Consider the following 15,326-nt stretch of genomic DNA (forward strand, 5'->3'; position numbering starts at 1 on the left):
ATCAAAAAAGGGAATATGAAAAATTATATTTAACAAAATATTTGTTACCCAAAAATGCATTGATATAATGAAGATGGCAAAATTTTGTTCTGTCATAAAATTGGACCAATACTTAAAGAAACATAAAATCCTCCTAGATGAAAAGACTCAATTTTATAACTCTGTTCATTTTTTCCACATTTCTTACATTTTGATAACAAAATGCCAGTGAAGTTTGTTTTATCTTTAGAAAGTAAATCCATTTAATTCAGAATAAAAAGATACGAAAATTGCCAAGAAAACATTGAATAAGTAAAGCAATGAGAAGTGACTTGTCCTTCCGCACATTCACAGATACTGTAAGACATATTGAACAAAAGTAAAATGTGCAGTGCCTCCTCAAATATTAGCTGGCTAAACAAGGAGGAAACTAAACCTGAAAGAGAGCCTACTGGATCTGAAAATGTAATGTTATAAAGAAAGCACAACAAATTCTTAGTGGGATGAATTGTTATTTAATTGCAACGATGAACTATTACCTCACATCATTTATCAATAAGTGTCAGACATACTAGAATTTAAATGTGAAAGTTTCAACCTTAATACAATTTAGAAATAAAATAATCTAGAATATATTTTTGCTAAATATAACAATTATCAATACTTATTGTAGAAAATAAACTATAATAAAAACTACAACTAGTTCAAAAAATAATTCACCTCTAGTAAAATTTACCATAATGCACTATTTTTCCACATCCTCTTGATTCTTGATTGCTGCCTTTAAACTATTGGCATTTTGGTAGGTGAAAAACAGTGTCTCACTTGCTGTAATGTCAAAAGTCTATTTTAACAACCCCAATTACTTTTTCACTGCCAGTCTCTGAGGAATCTAGAACAATCAAATGATTTTTTTTCTTCGTGCCTCCTATCAAGGGATACATTTATATACTGTTGTCTTCTGAAATTCAGAGAAGAAGATAAAATCACTTGGTGATGAAGATTAAGCATCTAGGATTTCCTGTTGATATTAGTTCCGAAGTCCAAGTGCAAGCTGGTAGGTTACATAATTCTGACGTTACTCTGCCTGTATACCACGCCTATCATAATATTTCCATTTACAATATTAAGTATGCCCATAAGTTATAAAAGACAAATACCAAAATAATAACTGAGAGGAGGGCTGGAAATGGAAAAATTAAGCTGGATCAAATTTGATTTTATTATAACTGGAAAATAAATGCAAAAATCACCATACTGATGTGAATTGGGAAGTAAGATAATAATCCTGTAATCTAGGCCAAATAAACTATTCTTAGAGAAAAGGAATCTAAGTATATTTAAATTTTTTGTCTATATTGATCCGATTAAATAATTTTATTCTTTGAAATATTGCATAATACGGAGAACGTTGTGTAGTTGCTTTCAGGGATGCAAGATAAATAAAAGAACTTCAAGGATGAAATGCCTTATCCATCACTTAGAAAATCATAAAATTATTCCACACAAAATATTGATGCTATCATTACACTTCTTAAAAGTTGTTGGAGGAACATATGAATAAATTTTATTTTCCTATGACAAAAATCAGAAAATAACCAAATATTCGAACACATATTCAGCTGGAAAGATCTTGAGAGAAATTGCCTTGTTTAGGACACTCTCTTTGTCAAGTTCATATGCTCCTGAAAAACCTGCTTATTTGTATATCTTATTGAAAAGTAGATGATCCAGAGGTCATAGCTGAACATGATGATCTTACTGTAAGAATACAAACCAGATGAACAAATAAATATTTACAATTTTATTTTTAGTTGAGATAGAGTTAACACATAATATTGTGTAAGTTTAGGTGTACACATGTTGATTTGATACATTTATATATTGCAATATGATGACCACAAGAGTATTAGTTAACATCTCTATCATGTCACATAATTATCATTTCATTCAGATCTAGTCTTTTTAGCAACTTTGAAGTTTATAATACAGTATTGTTGACTTGCATAATCACTAGGCTATGCATTAGATCTCCAGAACTTACTTATGGTTGTAAGTTTGTACCCTTAAACAAGGAATCCACGAAAGATTTACAATTGTGAATGAGAATTGTGAAATATTCCTTTCAAATTCTTTTAACTTCTGAAAGAAATTAGTTTTAAAGTCAATCTGAATGATGGAGTCCAACATAATGACTAGCATATGGGTCACTTATGATAAGATGCTTGCCTTAGTGGCAGTATCCATGCAGAAAAGTGCATATAATTAAATATTCATTGAAATCTGGTAGAAATACTGCATTTAAAAAAATAAACTCTGATTAAAAAGTTAAAATGCACAAAGAAAAATCACATAGGTATGTAAGTAAATATATCTTATATATATATGATTTTATTCCTTGATAATCTGCATTTGTTCTGAGTCTAAGACTCTGATAAATACAAGAAAAAGACTAGAGATGAGCAACAGGCCTGGAATAATAATTGGAAAATAGATCTACATCCAGTCAAGCGGGAAGGTCTGAATGAAGTGGATTTATGGATTTTGGATTATCTGATTCCACCTCAGTCAGTGACACAATATTTATGTTTTATATGCATCCTGGAAAAAAATTAAGAGTAACGGAACTTGAGAGAAAATCATTGTGAGAAAACAGAGCTGGAAAGAGGGAAAGTTGCTTTCTCAAAGATTCTATTCAAGCAATACATCCTCGTTTTGTTTACTTTAGGTAAACATGTTAACGAGTCACGTCCTCTTTTACACCTCTTTGAAGGAGAAGAGTTGAACAAGACTAAAGTGGTTATCCTCATTAGTTCCCAGGCTTAAAGACAGTGATCCAGTTATTTCTGTCACCCATTATATGCGAAAACACATGCATAGCTGTAAAACCCTGTTCAAAATGTTCTTTTGATCTAATTTTCCACAATTGCACAAGAATGTATGCATAGAATACACTTATTTAGTCTGCTCACATAAAGTGAAGAGTTAGGCCTGATGTGAGATGGGCATTTATAGTTTGGAGAGTCAATATGTGTCATTCATGTCTGAAAACTTATCTTCAGTAATTGTTTGATCTCTACTAACTACACAACGGTCTCAACATTCAACTTTATCACCAAAATGGTCCTAATCTCTAATAGGTTTAGGTTGTTCCCTTGAGGGAAGCATAATATACATTGTGTGATTTCAGCAATATGTTTTTTTAATATGGCAAAATATTCGGAGTTTTCATGCATACTTAGCATGAGACAAAAATGTGTCAGTAAGTGTACTTCCTGAGACCTGCAAAAGATAAAATATTCACCACTGATGCTTTTCAAAGCTCTTCTCTATCATTCTAATGAATTAACTGTTCAGGCAGAGTCTGATCTGGAGCTAAACTTGAAAGGAGACCAAACTGACTCAAATGTTTACTGGACCTTGCTTCACATTAACAAAGAGGAAAAAAATTGATTAAATTAGCTCTCTACGAAACACACTTTCTATTGGACAGTGGTCATGTGAAATATGTCCAACTACAAAATACAAAGGAATATCTACAAAGAAGTTGTATTGCCAAAATGATTGGTTACTGAATAAGAAATAAGATGCTTAAGTAAAGATTGAGCTCACTTTCTTATTAGTCTCTGTTATTTCCTGCGTTTTTTCCCTTGTTAGACAAAATTTGATATACCTGTGTGAAAGTATGAATGGATCTCCTGAGTAACAGATCAACTGTTTCTGAATTCATCTTGTTGGGACTTTCCAGTTCTCAAGCAATTCAGTTATTCCTTTTCACTGTCTTCTTTATTGTCTATGTAGCCATTGTGTTAGGAAACCTCATCATTGTGATTTCTGTGATATTTGATAACCATCTTCACTCGCCCATGTATTTTTTTCTGGCAAATTTATCATTTTTTGACTTATGTCTTTCCTCTGTGGCAACTCCCAAAATGATTGCAGACTTCCTTAGAAAACACAAGACCATCTCCCTGTGGGGCTGCATGGCCCAGATGTTTTTTACACATTTCTTTGGGGGTGGAGAGATGTCTCTTCTGATAGCTATGGCCATCGACAGGTATGTTGCCATATGCAAACCCTTACACTACAAGACCATCATGAGTCGCAGGGTGCTCATCTTGTTTCTACTGCTCTCCTGGACAATTGGGTTCATACATACCATGAGTCAGATGGTTTTCACAGTGGGTTTACCTTTTTGTGGTCCCAATATTGTGGACAGCATTTTCTGTGACCTTCCCTTGGTCATCAGGCTTGCCTGCACTGAGACCTATATCCTAGAGCTCTTGGTGATTGCAAACAGTGGACTCTTGTCCCTGATCTGCTTTATCATCTTGCTCATATCCTACGTTGTCATGCTGCTCACCATCTGGCAGCGCTCCTCCAGTGCATCCTCCAAGGCTGTATCCACACTCTCTGCTCACATCACTGTGGTCACTCTTTTCTTTGGTCCCACTATCTTCAACTATGCTTTCCCATTCAATAGTTATTCTGTAGATAAGTTTCTCTCTGTGTTTTACTCTATAATCACCCCCTTCCTTAATCCAATTATTTATACACTGAGGAATCAGGAGATGAAGGCAGCCATTAAGAGACTGAGCAGCCAGCATGTTGGTTCCTGGCTCATCCACTAAATATTGTCTGTGACAACTGGTTACTTTGTGTGCTCTGCTATTTTTTGGGTTTTGAGTCTTAAATATTTATTCAAATGATTGAAATGAAAATGTTAACTATTATCAATTTTCTTCTCCTCAATTTTGTAAAATTAGTAAGAAATTTTTTATTTAAAATTGTAATGGAAGATGTCCATAACATAGACATAATACATAAAAATGTATGCATTCATTATGCATTTCTTTGTTTTAGAATTCAGGGAAACAGCCCTGATGAATGTTTAAAATATGTAAGCATAATGCAACTTTACAAAAATTTTACGAGTTTCAGTAAATCACATTGTAAAAATAAAAAACGTTAGTAAAATATCACAATACATGGTATTTAGTATAACTATTAAAACTGACGTTATTTGTATAACTTAGCAGGTGTTAAAATGTCTGTAACTATATGTCAACCACACAGAGGCTTTAAAGAGGAAGTTTTATTTGAGTGCGGATATGAAGAATATTTTTCCCTGGCTGGCCTCAATAGGCTAATCATCCTTAATAGAATGTTAAAATATGCCTAGAATTGAACATTCACACATCTCTGTGAGTACCCATTAGTTTTCTAAGAATCAATATTAACTAAAACATTAAAGATTAAAACCATGAACTGATTATTGTATCTTGCTATACCAGACAACATCAATACTTCATGTTGTTTTAACTTAATTCAGTCATTCATGAACGCTTTTTAATAAAAGAAAATGAATTGAAAGGCACATAAAATCTTTCTTGATGACAACTCAATTTTGCAAAATTGTTCATTTCACCTATGTTTACTGTAAGTTTACTGCTACAATAATCAAAACCCCAATGGAATTTGCTTTAATTTCAGAAAATAATTCCATTTCATTGAAAAATATAAAGATATCTTAGAAATTTTTAAATGATCTAAACAAACAGAGGGGACTTGCCTTTCCTAATATTGAAATGTACTGTATAATACAATGAGTAAAAATAAAATATATGGTACCTTGTCCAAAATTAACAGACAATACAAGGGAGACTAGACCAATAGATCAGTAGAAAAGAATAGACGTGCATAAGTACAGTCAACTGATATTTTACAAAGGAGCAACGGCAATACAATGTAGAAAACATGATCTTTTCAACAAATAGTGTTGGGACAATAGGACATTCAATGGAAAACCAATGAATCTAGACATAAATCTTACACTCTTCACAAAAATTAACTCAAAATGGATCACAGAACTAAATGTCAAATGCAAAATTGTAAGATATGTGGGCAATAATATTGGGCAAAATCTAGATGATCTTGGGTTTGGCAATGACTTTTCAGAGGCAACATCAAAGGCACAATCTATGAAAGAAAGAATTGATAAGCTAGATTCACTAAAAGTAAAAACCCGCTGTTTGAAAGACAATTGACAGAGAATGAAAAGACAAGCCAAATGAGGAGAAAGTATTTGGAACAGACAGATCTGAAAAAAGCCCTACTATCCAAAATATGCAAGGATGTCTTAAACCTTAACAAAAAGAAAACACCTTAATAAAAAATGACCATATATCTTAATAAACACCTTCTTCAAAGACATACATCATATATCATCAGGATAATGCAAACTAAACAACTGTAAGATATCACTACACAGCTAGTAGAACAGCCACAATCCAGAACACTGACAACACCAAATGCTGACAAGAATGTGGAGCAACAACACTCATTCATTGTTGGTAGAAATGCAAAATGGTACAGCCACTTTGGAGGACAGTTTGGCGGTTTCTTATAAAACTAAGTGTGTTCTTACCATATGATCCTGCAATTGTCCTCCTTGGTATTAGCCCAAATGCAGAGAAAATTTACATCCACAAAAAACTGCACATACATGTTCAGAGCAGCTTTATTTATAATTACCCAAACTTGGAAGCAACCAAGATGTTCTTCAGTAAGTTTATGGATAAATAAACCGTGGTGCATCCAGATAGTAGAATTTTATTCAATGCTAAAAAGAAATGAGCTATCAAGCCATGAAAAAGGCATGAAGAAAGGCATGGAGGAACCTTAAATATGCATTACTGAGTGAAAGAAGCCAATCTCAAAAGGCTACACACTGTGTGATTTCAACTATATGATACTGTGAAAAAGGCAAGATTATGGAGACAGTAAAAAGATCAGTAGTTGACAGGGGTTAGTGGGAAGAAGGGATGACTAGGTTGAGCATGGAGGATTTTTAAGACAGTGAAACTGCTCTATATGATACTATACTGGTGGATATATTTCACTATAAATTTGTCCAAAGCCATATAATGCACGAAGCCAAGAGTGAACAATAATGTAAACCATGGATTTGGGTTTAAAATGATGTGTCAATGGAGTTTCATCAATTGTAACAAACGGATCACTCTGATGTGGCTTGTTGACAATGGGCAAAGACTATTCACGTATGGTGACAAGGAGTACATGGGCAATAACATTTGCTCAATATTGCTGTGAATTTAATACTGTTTAAAAAATAAAGCCTTTTAAAAAAATAGGGAAGAAAAATAGATAAACCTGAAGTAGAGTCTTGTCTATCCTTGAGTTTAAATGATAAAAGAAATATCATAAATTTTTAGTGGAATTAATTTTTATTTGCTTACAGTTACATAAGTAATTATCTCACATAATTTATCAATAACTTCCAGACAAATTAGAGTTTAAATTTGGAAAAATTTCAATTTTAATTGGAATTAAAATTAAAATAATCTGGACTGAATATTTATGCTTTGCTCATGGTAGAAAATAAGCTATGACTATTACTAAAATAATTTACCTCTGGTAAATTCACCTCTAGTAAAACTTCCCATATTGCATCATCTTTCCACACACTCTTGGATTGTTGCTTTTATAATGCTGTCATTTTAATAGGTGAAAATGGTGTCTCATTTTCTGTAACATCAAAAGTCTATTTTAACAATCCCAATTACTTTTTTACTGCCGGTCTCTGAGGAATCTGAAACAATCAAATGAGTTTTTCCTTCTGCCTCCTATCAAGGGCTACCTTTATATACTGTTGTCTTCTGAAGTTCAGAGCAGCAAATAAAATCACTGGATGATGAAGATTAAGCATCTAGGATGTCATATTGATGCTCCTTCTGAAGTCCAAGTGCAAGCTGGTAGGTTATGTAATCCTGACATCTCACTCTACCTGTGTACCACATCTATCATAGTACTTTCAATTAAAATATTAAACTTGTCCATAAGTGATAAAATGCAAGTGCCAGAATAATAACTGAGTGCAGAGAGGAAAAGTAAACTGGAATAGTTGATTTTGTTACAACTGGACACAAAAAAAAATACAAAAATCACTGTGTCAATGTTTACTGAAAATTAAGATAGTAATCCAACAATCCAGGCCAAATTAATTATTCTTCAAGAAAAATGCTCTAGGTATGTTTAAACTGTTTGGCTACACTGATAAGGTTGAATGATTTTATTCCGTGAATTATTGCATAATATAGAGAAGGTTGACTAGATGATTTTAGGGATGAAATTATTTTTAAAGATTAATAAATCATAGAAATACAGGGATAAAATGCCTGACCCATGGCTTAGAAAACCATAAAGTATCACCACTCACAAAATATTGATGCTATCATTACATTTCTTAGGAATTATTGGAGGAACATATGAGGAAATTTAATTTTGCTATGGCAAGGGTCTGAAAATAACCAAGGATTTGAACATTCATTCAGTTGAAAAAAAATTGAGAGAAATTGCCTTGTCTAGGACTCTATCTTTGCCAGGTTCATGTACACCTGAAATCTACTTATTTTCATATCAGAGAAACAGAGAAGGCCCAGGGACTGTACCTTCCGTGGAGACTGTACCCTATGCAGCAAAGGTACAAAACTGAAAGAAAGAATAAAGATTCACATCTATATATGAGCTATATCAAAGATTTGCATTTTCTATTCTGTTCCCTTGTGAAAGGAAGAAGCCTTCATGCAACTTTGAAGGATGGTGTCAAACATAATGGTTTGAGAATGGACTACTTATGATAAAATGTGTGTCTTAGTGATAGTAACCATACCTAGAAAGTGCATATGATTAAATGTTCATTATTGTTTACTGGATATACTGTATTTTCAAAATTTGAAATGTGTCGTTAAAATCTTAGAATGTACCCTGAAATCACACATATCCTATTTTCTTCTCTGATAATCGGTGTTAGGTCTGCGTCTAGACTCTGATAAGGGAAAAGAGAGGACTGGAGATGAGAAACAAGCTTGGATTAAGACCTGAAAAAAAGAGCTAAATTCAGCCAAACAGGGAGGCACTGAAATAAGTGGATCTATGTCCATAGAGAACTGATATATTCCCTTTAAGTGTAAGTGGGTATTTTTTAAAATTTCATTTGGCTTAGTTAAGTCCACCTCAGTCAGCAACACAATATCTATGACTTATTTCCATCTTTGATAAAGTTAAAGGTTAAATGAACCTTAAAGAAAATCATTGTGAGGAAACATAGTACTAAAGCAGACAGATCACTAACCCAAAGACACTAGTCTGTTCAAACAACACATCACAGGTTTTGTAAACTTAGTTTCCCAAAGGTAGATGATTCACTTCACTTTTTACACCTCTTTAAGGGAGAAAAGTTGAACCAGACTACAGTGATAAACTTCACTAGTTCATAGTCTTAATGACAGTGATTTTGGTATTTCTTTACACTCATTATATGTTAAAACATATGAATTAATGAATATCAGATAAAAATGATCATTTGATCAATTTGACAACAATTGGATCAGATTGCCCATATCTATGTCTAATTACATGAACAGAAGAGTTAGGCCCTAAGTGAGATGAGTCTGCAGTTTGAGCCAATCTGGGTCATTAATATCTGAAAGCTAACCTTTCCTCAGTAATTGGGTTTGATCTCAGTTAACTATCTAATTGTCTCAACAGTCAATTCATACCAAGAATATGGTTCTGGTCTCTAGTTCCCTTCAGGAAGCATAATGCACGTTACGTGACTTCAGCAATATTTTTTGAATATGACAAACTTTTTACTGCATACTGAAAATATCGCAAAAATGTATTTCATGAGAACTGCAAAATGTAAAAATCTCCTCCAGTGATTCTTTTCAAAACTCTTCTCCATCTTTGTAATAAATTGTTTATGTATAGTTTAATCTGGAGACAAGTTTTCTCAAATGTCTAACTGATTTTGCCTTGTACTAACCAAGAGACAAATTTGATTTCGTTGCCTCCATAGCTACCATCCTTTCTATTGTCTTGTGATCCTATGAAATATCTCCAACTGCAAAATACCTAGGGGGCAGTTGTATGGCCAAAACCGTTGTTTCCCTGAATAAGAAATAGGATCCTTAAGTAAAGATAAAGTTCACTGATTTGTTAATCTCTGTGACATACTGCATTGTTTCTCCTTTTAGACAGTTTCAGAAAAGTCGTGCAAAAGGATGAATGGATCTTCTAAGTAATAGATCAAGTGTTTCTGAGTTCATCTTGTTGGGACTTTCCAGTTCTCAAGAAATTCAAATATTCTTTTTTGTAATCTTCTTTCTTGTCTATGTAGCCATTGTAGTAGGAAACCTGCTAATTGTGATCTCTGTAATATTTGATAAGCATCTTCATTCCCCCATGTATTTCTTTCTGGCAAATTTATCATTTTTTGACCTGTGTCTTTCCTCGGCGGCAACTCCCAAAGTGATTGCAGACTTCCTTAGAAAACGCAAGACCATCTCCTTTTGGGGCTGCATGGCCCAGATGTTCTTTATGCACTTCTTTGGGGGTGGAGAGATGTCTCTTCTGATAGCTATGGCCATCGACAGGTATGCTGCCATATGCAAACCCTTACACTACAAGACCATCATGAGTTGCAGGGTGCTCATCTTGTTTCTACTGCTCTCCTGGACAATTGGGTTCATACATACCACGAGCCAGATGGTTTTCACAGTGGGTTTACCTTTTTGTGGTCCCAATATTGTGGACAGCATTTTCTGTGACCTTCCCTTGGTCATCAGGCTTGCCTGCACTGAGACCTATATCCTAGAGCTCTTGATAATTTCAGAGAGTGGACTCCTGTCCCTGATCTGCTTTATCATCTTGCTCATATCCTACGTTGTCATGCTGCTCACCATCTGGCAGCGCTCCTCCAGTGCATCCTCCAAGGCTGTGTCCACACTCTCTGCTCACATCACTGTGGTCACTCTCTTCTTTGGTCCTGCTATCTTCATCTATGCTTTCCCATTCAATAGTTATTCTGTAGATAAGTTTCTTTCTGTGTTTTACTCTATAATCACCCCCCTCCTTAATCCAATTATTTATACTCTGAGGAATCAGGAAATGAAGGCAGCCATTGGGAGACTGAGCAGCCAGCGTGTTCATTCCTGGCTTACCCACTAAATATTGTCTGCGACGACTGGTTATTTTGTGTGCTCTGCTATTTTTTGGGTTTTGAGTCTTAAATATTTATTCAAATTATTGAAATGAAAATGTTAAATATTATCAATTTTCTTCTCCTCAATTTTGTGAAATTAGTAAGAAATTTTTTATTTAAAATTGTAATGGAGGATGTTCATAGTATAGACGTAATACATAAAAATGTATGCATTCATTATGTACTTCTTTGTTTTAGAATTCAGGGAAACAGCCCTGATGAATGCTTAAAATATGTAAGGATAACGTCACTTTACAAAATTTTACAAGTTTCAGTAAATCACATTGTAAAAATAAAAAACGTTAGTAAAATATCACAATACATGGTATTTAGTATAATTATTAAAAGTAAAGTTATTTATATAACTTAGTAGGTGTTAAAATATCTGTAACTATATGTCAGCCACACAGAGGCTTTAAAGAGCAGTTTTTATTTGAGTGCGGATATGAAGAATATTTTTCACTGGGTGGCCTCAATACATTACTTATCCTTAGTAGAATGTTAAAATATGCCTGGAATTGAATATTTCAAACATTTCTTTGTGTACCCATTAGTTTTCTAAGAATCAATGTTGACCAAAATATTAAAGATTAAAACCATGAACGGCTTATTGCATCTTGCTACACCAGACAACATCAATATTTCACGTTCCTTTAACTGAATTCTGTCATTCATGAAACCTTTTTTATAAAAGAAAATGAATTTAAAGGCACATAAAATCTTTCTTGATGAATACTCAATTTTGCAACATTGTTCATTTCACCTATGTTTACTGTAAGTTTAATGCTACAATAATCAAAACCCCAATGGTATTTGCTTTAATTTCAGAAAATAATTCCATTTCATTGAAAAATATAAAGATATCTAAGAAATTTTTAAGTGATCTAAACAAAGAGACAGAGCTTGCCTTTCCTGATATTAAAATGTACTGTATAACACAAGTGAAAATAAAATATGTGCTACCTTGTCAAAAATTAACAGACAATAAAAGAGAGACTAGACCAATAAATTAGAAGAAAAGAATAGATGTGCATAAATACAGTGGACTGATATTTTACAAAGGAGCAAAGGCAATATAATGGACAAAACATGATCTTTTCAACAAACAGTGTTGAAACAATAAGACAGTCAATGGAAAAACTATGAATCTAGACATAAATCTTATACTCTTCAAAAAAATTAACTCAAAATGGATCACAGAACTAAGTGTAACATGCAAAATTATAAGATATGTAGATGATATCATTGGACAAAATCTAGATGACCTTGGGTTTGGCAATGACTTTTCAGACGCAACACCAAAAGCACTATCTATGAAAGAATGAATTGATAAGCTGGATTCACTAAGAGTAAAAATCCTGCTCTTTGAAAGACAATTGACAGGGAATGAAAAGACAAGCCAAGTGAGGAGAACGTATTTGGAAAACACATGTCTGAGAAAAGCCCTACTATCCAAAATATGCAAAGATATCTTAAACCTCAACAATAAGAAAACAAACAGCCTTATTAAAAAAATGACTAATTATCTTAACAGACACCTTCTTCAAAAAAGATATACATCATATATCATCAGGATAATGCAAACTAAGCAACTATATGATATTGCTACACAGCTAGTAGAAGAGCCACAATCCAGAACACTGACGACTCCAAAGGCTGACAAGAACGTGGAGCAACAAGAACACTGATTCATTGCTGATGGAACTGCAAAATGGTACAGCCACTTTGGAAGACAGTTTGGTTGTTTCTTAGAAAACTGTGTTCTTACCATATGATCCTGCAATTGTCCTCCTTGGTATTTACCCAAATGCATAGAAAATTTACGTCCACAAACAACTGCACACACATGTTCAGAGCAGCTTTATTTATAATTGCCTAAACTTGGAAGCAACTCAGATGTTCTTCAGTAGGTTTATGGATAAATAAACCTTGGTACATCCAGATAGTAGAATTTTATTCAATGCTAAAAAGAAATGAGCTACCAAGCCATGAAGCAGGCATGAGAAAAGGCATGGAGGAAACTTAAGTACACATTACTGAGTGAAAGAAGCCAATCTGAAAAGGCTACACACTGTGTGGCTTCAACGATATGATGTTCTGAAAAAGGCAAGATTATGGAGACAGTAAAAAGATAGTAGTTGACAGGGGTGAGTGGGAAGAAGGGATGACTAGGTTGAGCATGGAGGATTTTTAAGACAGTGAAACTGCTCTGTATGACACTATACTGGTGGATATATTTCACTATAAATTTGTCCAAAGCCATAAAGTGTACAAAGCCAAGAATGAACAATAATGTAAACCATGGATTTTGGGTTAAAATGATGTGTCAATGCAGTTTCATCAATTGTAACAAATGGATCACTCTGATGTGGCATGTTGATAATGGGCTAGGGCTATGCATGTATGGTGACAAGGAGTATGTGGGAATTATCATTTGCTCAATATTGCTGTGAATTTAATACTGGTCTAAAAAATAATGTCTATTAAATAAAACAAGGAATAAAAATAGATAAACCTGAAGTAGAGTCTTGTCTATCCATAAGTTTAAATGATAAAGGAAATATCATAAATTTTTAGTGGAATTAATTTTTATTTGCTTACAGTTACATAAGTAATTATCTCACATAATTTATCAATAACTTCCAGACAAATTAGAGTTTAAATTTGGAAAAATTTCAATTTTAATTGGAATTAAAATTAAAATAATCTGGACTGAATATTTATTCTTTGCCTGAATATAACAATTATCAATGCTCATGGTAGAAAATAAACTACAATTATTACAAAAAATAATGTACCTCTGGTAAATTCACCTCTAGTAAAACTTCCCATAATGCATCATCTTTCCACACCCCCTCGATTATGGATTGTTGCCTTTATAATATTGTCATTTTGATAGGTGAAAATGGTGTCTCATTTTCTGTAACATCAAAAGTCTATTTTAACAATCCCAATTACTTTTTTACTGCCGGTCTCTGAGGAATCTGAAACAATCAAATGAGTTTTTCCTTCTGCCTCCTATCAAGGGCTACCTTTATATACTGTTGTCTTCTGAAGTTCAGAGCAGCAAATAAAATCACTGGATGATGAAGATTAAGCATCTAGGATGTCATATTGATGCTCCTTCTGAAGTCCAAGTGCAAGCTGGTAGGTTATGTAATCCTGACGTCTCACTCTACCTGTGTACCACATCTATCATAGTATTTTCAATTAAAATATTAAACTTGTCCATAAGTGATAAAATGCAAGTGCCAGAATAATAACTGAGTGCAGAGAGGAAAAGTAAACTGGAATAGTTGATTTTGTTACAACTGGACACAAAAAAAAATACAAAAATCACTGTGTCAATGTTTACTGAAAATTAAGATAATAATCCAACAATCCAGGCCAAATAAATTGTTCTTAAAGAAAAGGGATCTAAGTATGTTTAAACTGTTTGGCTACACTGATCAGGTTGAATGATCTTATTCTGTGAATTATTGCATAATATAGAGAAGGTTGACTAGATGATTTTAGGGATGAAATTATTTTTAAAGATTAATAAATAATAGAAATTCAGGGATAAAATGCCTGACCCATGGCTTAGAAAACCATGAAATATCACCACTCACAAAATATTGATGCTATCATTACATTTCTTAGGAATCATTGGAGGAACATATGAGAAAATTTAATTTTCCTATGGCAAAAGTCTGAAAATAACCAAGGATTTGAACATTCATTCAGTTGAAAAAAAATTGAGAGAAATTGCCTTGTCTAGGACTCTATCTTTGCCAGGTTCATGTACACCTGAAATCTACTTATTTTCATATCAGAGAAGGCCCAGGGACTGTACCTTCCGTGGAGACTGTACCCTATGCAGCAAAGGTACAAAACTGAAAGAAAGAATGAAGATTCACATCTACATATGAGAGACATCAAAGATTTGCATTTTCTATTCTGTTCCCTTGTGAAAGGAAGAAGCCTTCATGCAACTTTGAAGGATGGTGTCAAACATAATGGTTTGAGAATGGACTACTTATGATAAAATGTGTGTCTTAGTGATAGTAACCATACCTAGAAAGTGCATATGATTAAATGTTCATTATTGTTTACTGGATATACTGTATTTTCAAAATTTGAAATGTGTCGTTAAAATCTTAGAATGTACCCTGAAATCACACATATCCTATTTTCTTCTCTGATAATCGGTGTTAGGTCTGCGTCTAGACTCTGATAAGGGAAAAGAGAGGACTGGAGATGAGAAACAAGCTTGGATTAAGACCTGAAAAAAAGAGCTAAA

At 33.5% G+C, this 15,326-nt stretch overlaps 2 protein-coding genes across 2 annotated transcripts; both read left to right on the top strand.

The window, feature by feature from the left end:
• The first annotated feature begins 3,668 nt into the window (after positions 1-3,668).
• On the top strand, positions 3,669-4,610 carry OR4L17B (olfactory receptor family 4 subfamily L member 17B). Its single transcript, NM_001391837.1, is given in 1 exon segment — positions 3,669-4,610. A coding segment is annotated over 1 exon segment (942 nt).
• A 5,458-nt stretch (positions 4,611-10,068) lies between these two features.
• On the top strand, positions 10,069-11,010 carry OR4L21 (olfactory receptor family 4 subfamily L member 21). The gene is given in 1 exon segment (NM_001391556.1): positions 10,069-11,010. A coding segment is annotated over 1 exon segment (942 nt).
• The last annotated feature ends 4,316 nt before the right edge of the window (positions 11,011-15,326 follow it).

The sequence above is a fragment of the Equus caballus genome, chromosome 1 (genome assembly GCF_041296265.1).
Source record: "Equus caballus isolate H_3958 breed thoroughbred chromosome 1, TB-T2T, whole genome shotgun sequence".
Lineage (NCBI taxonomy): Eukaryota > Metazoa > Chordata > Mammalia > Perissodactyla > Equidae > Equus > Equus caballus.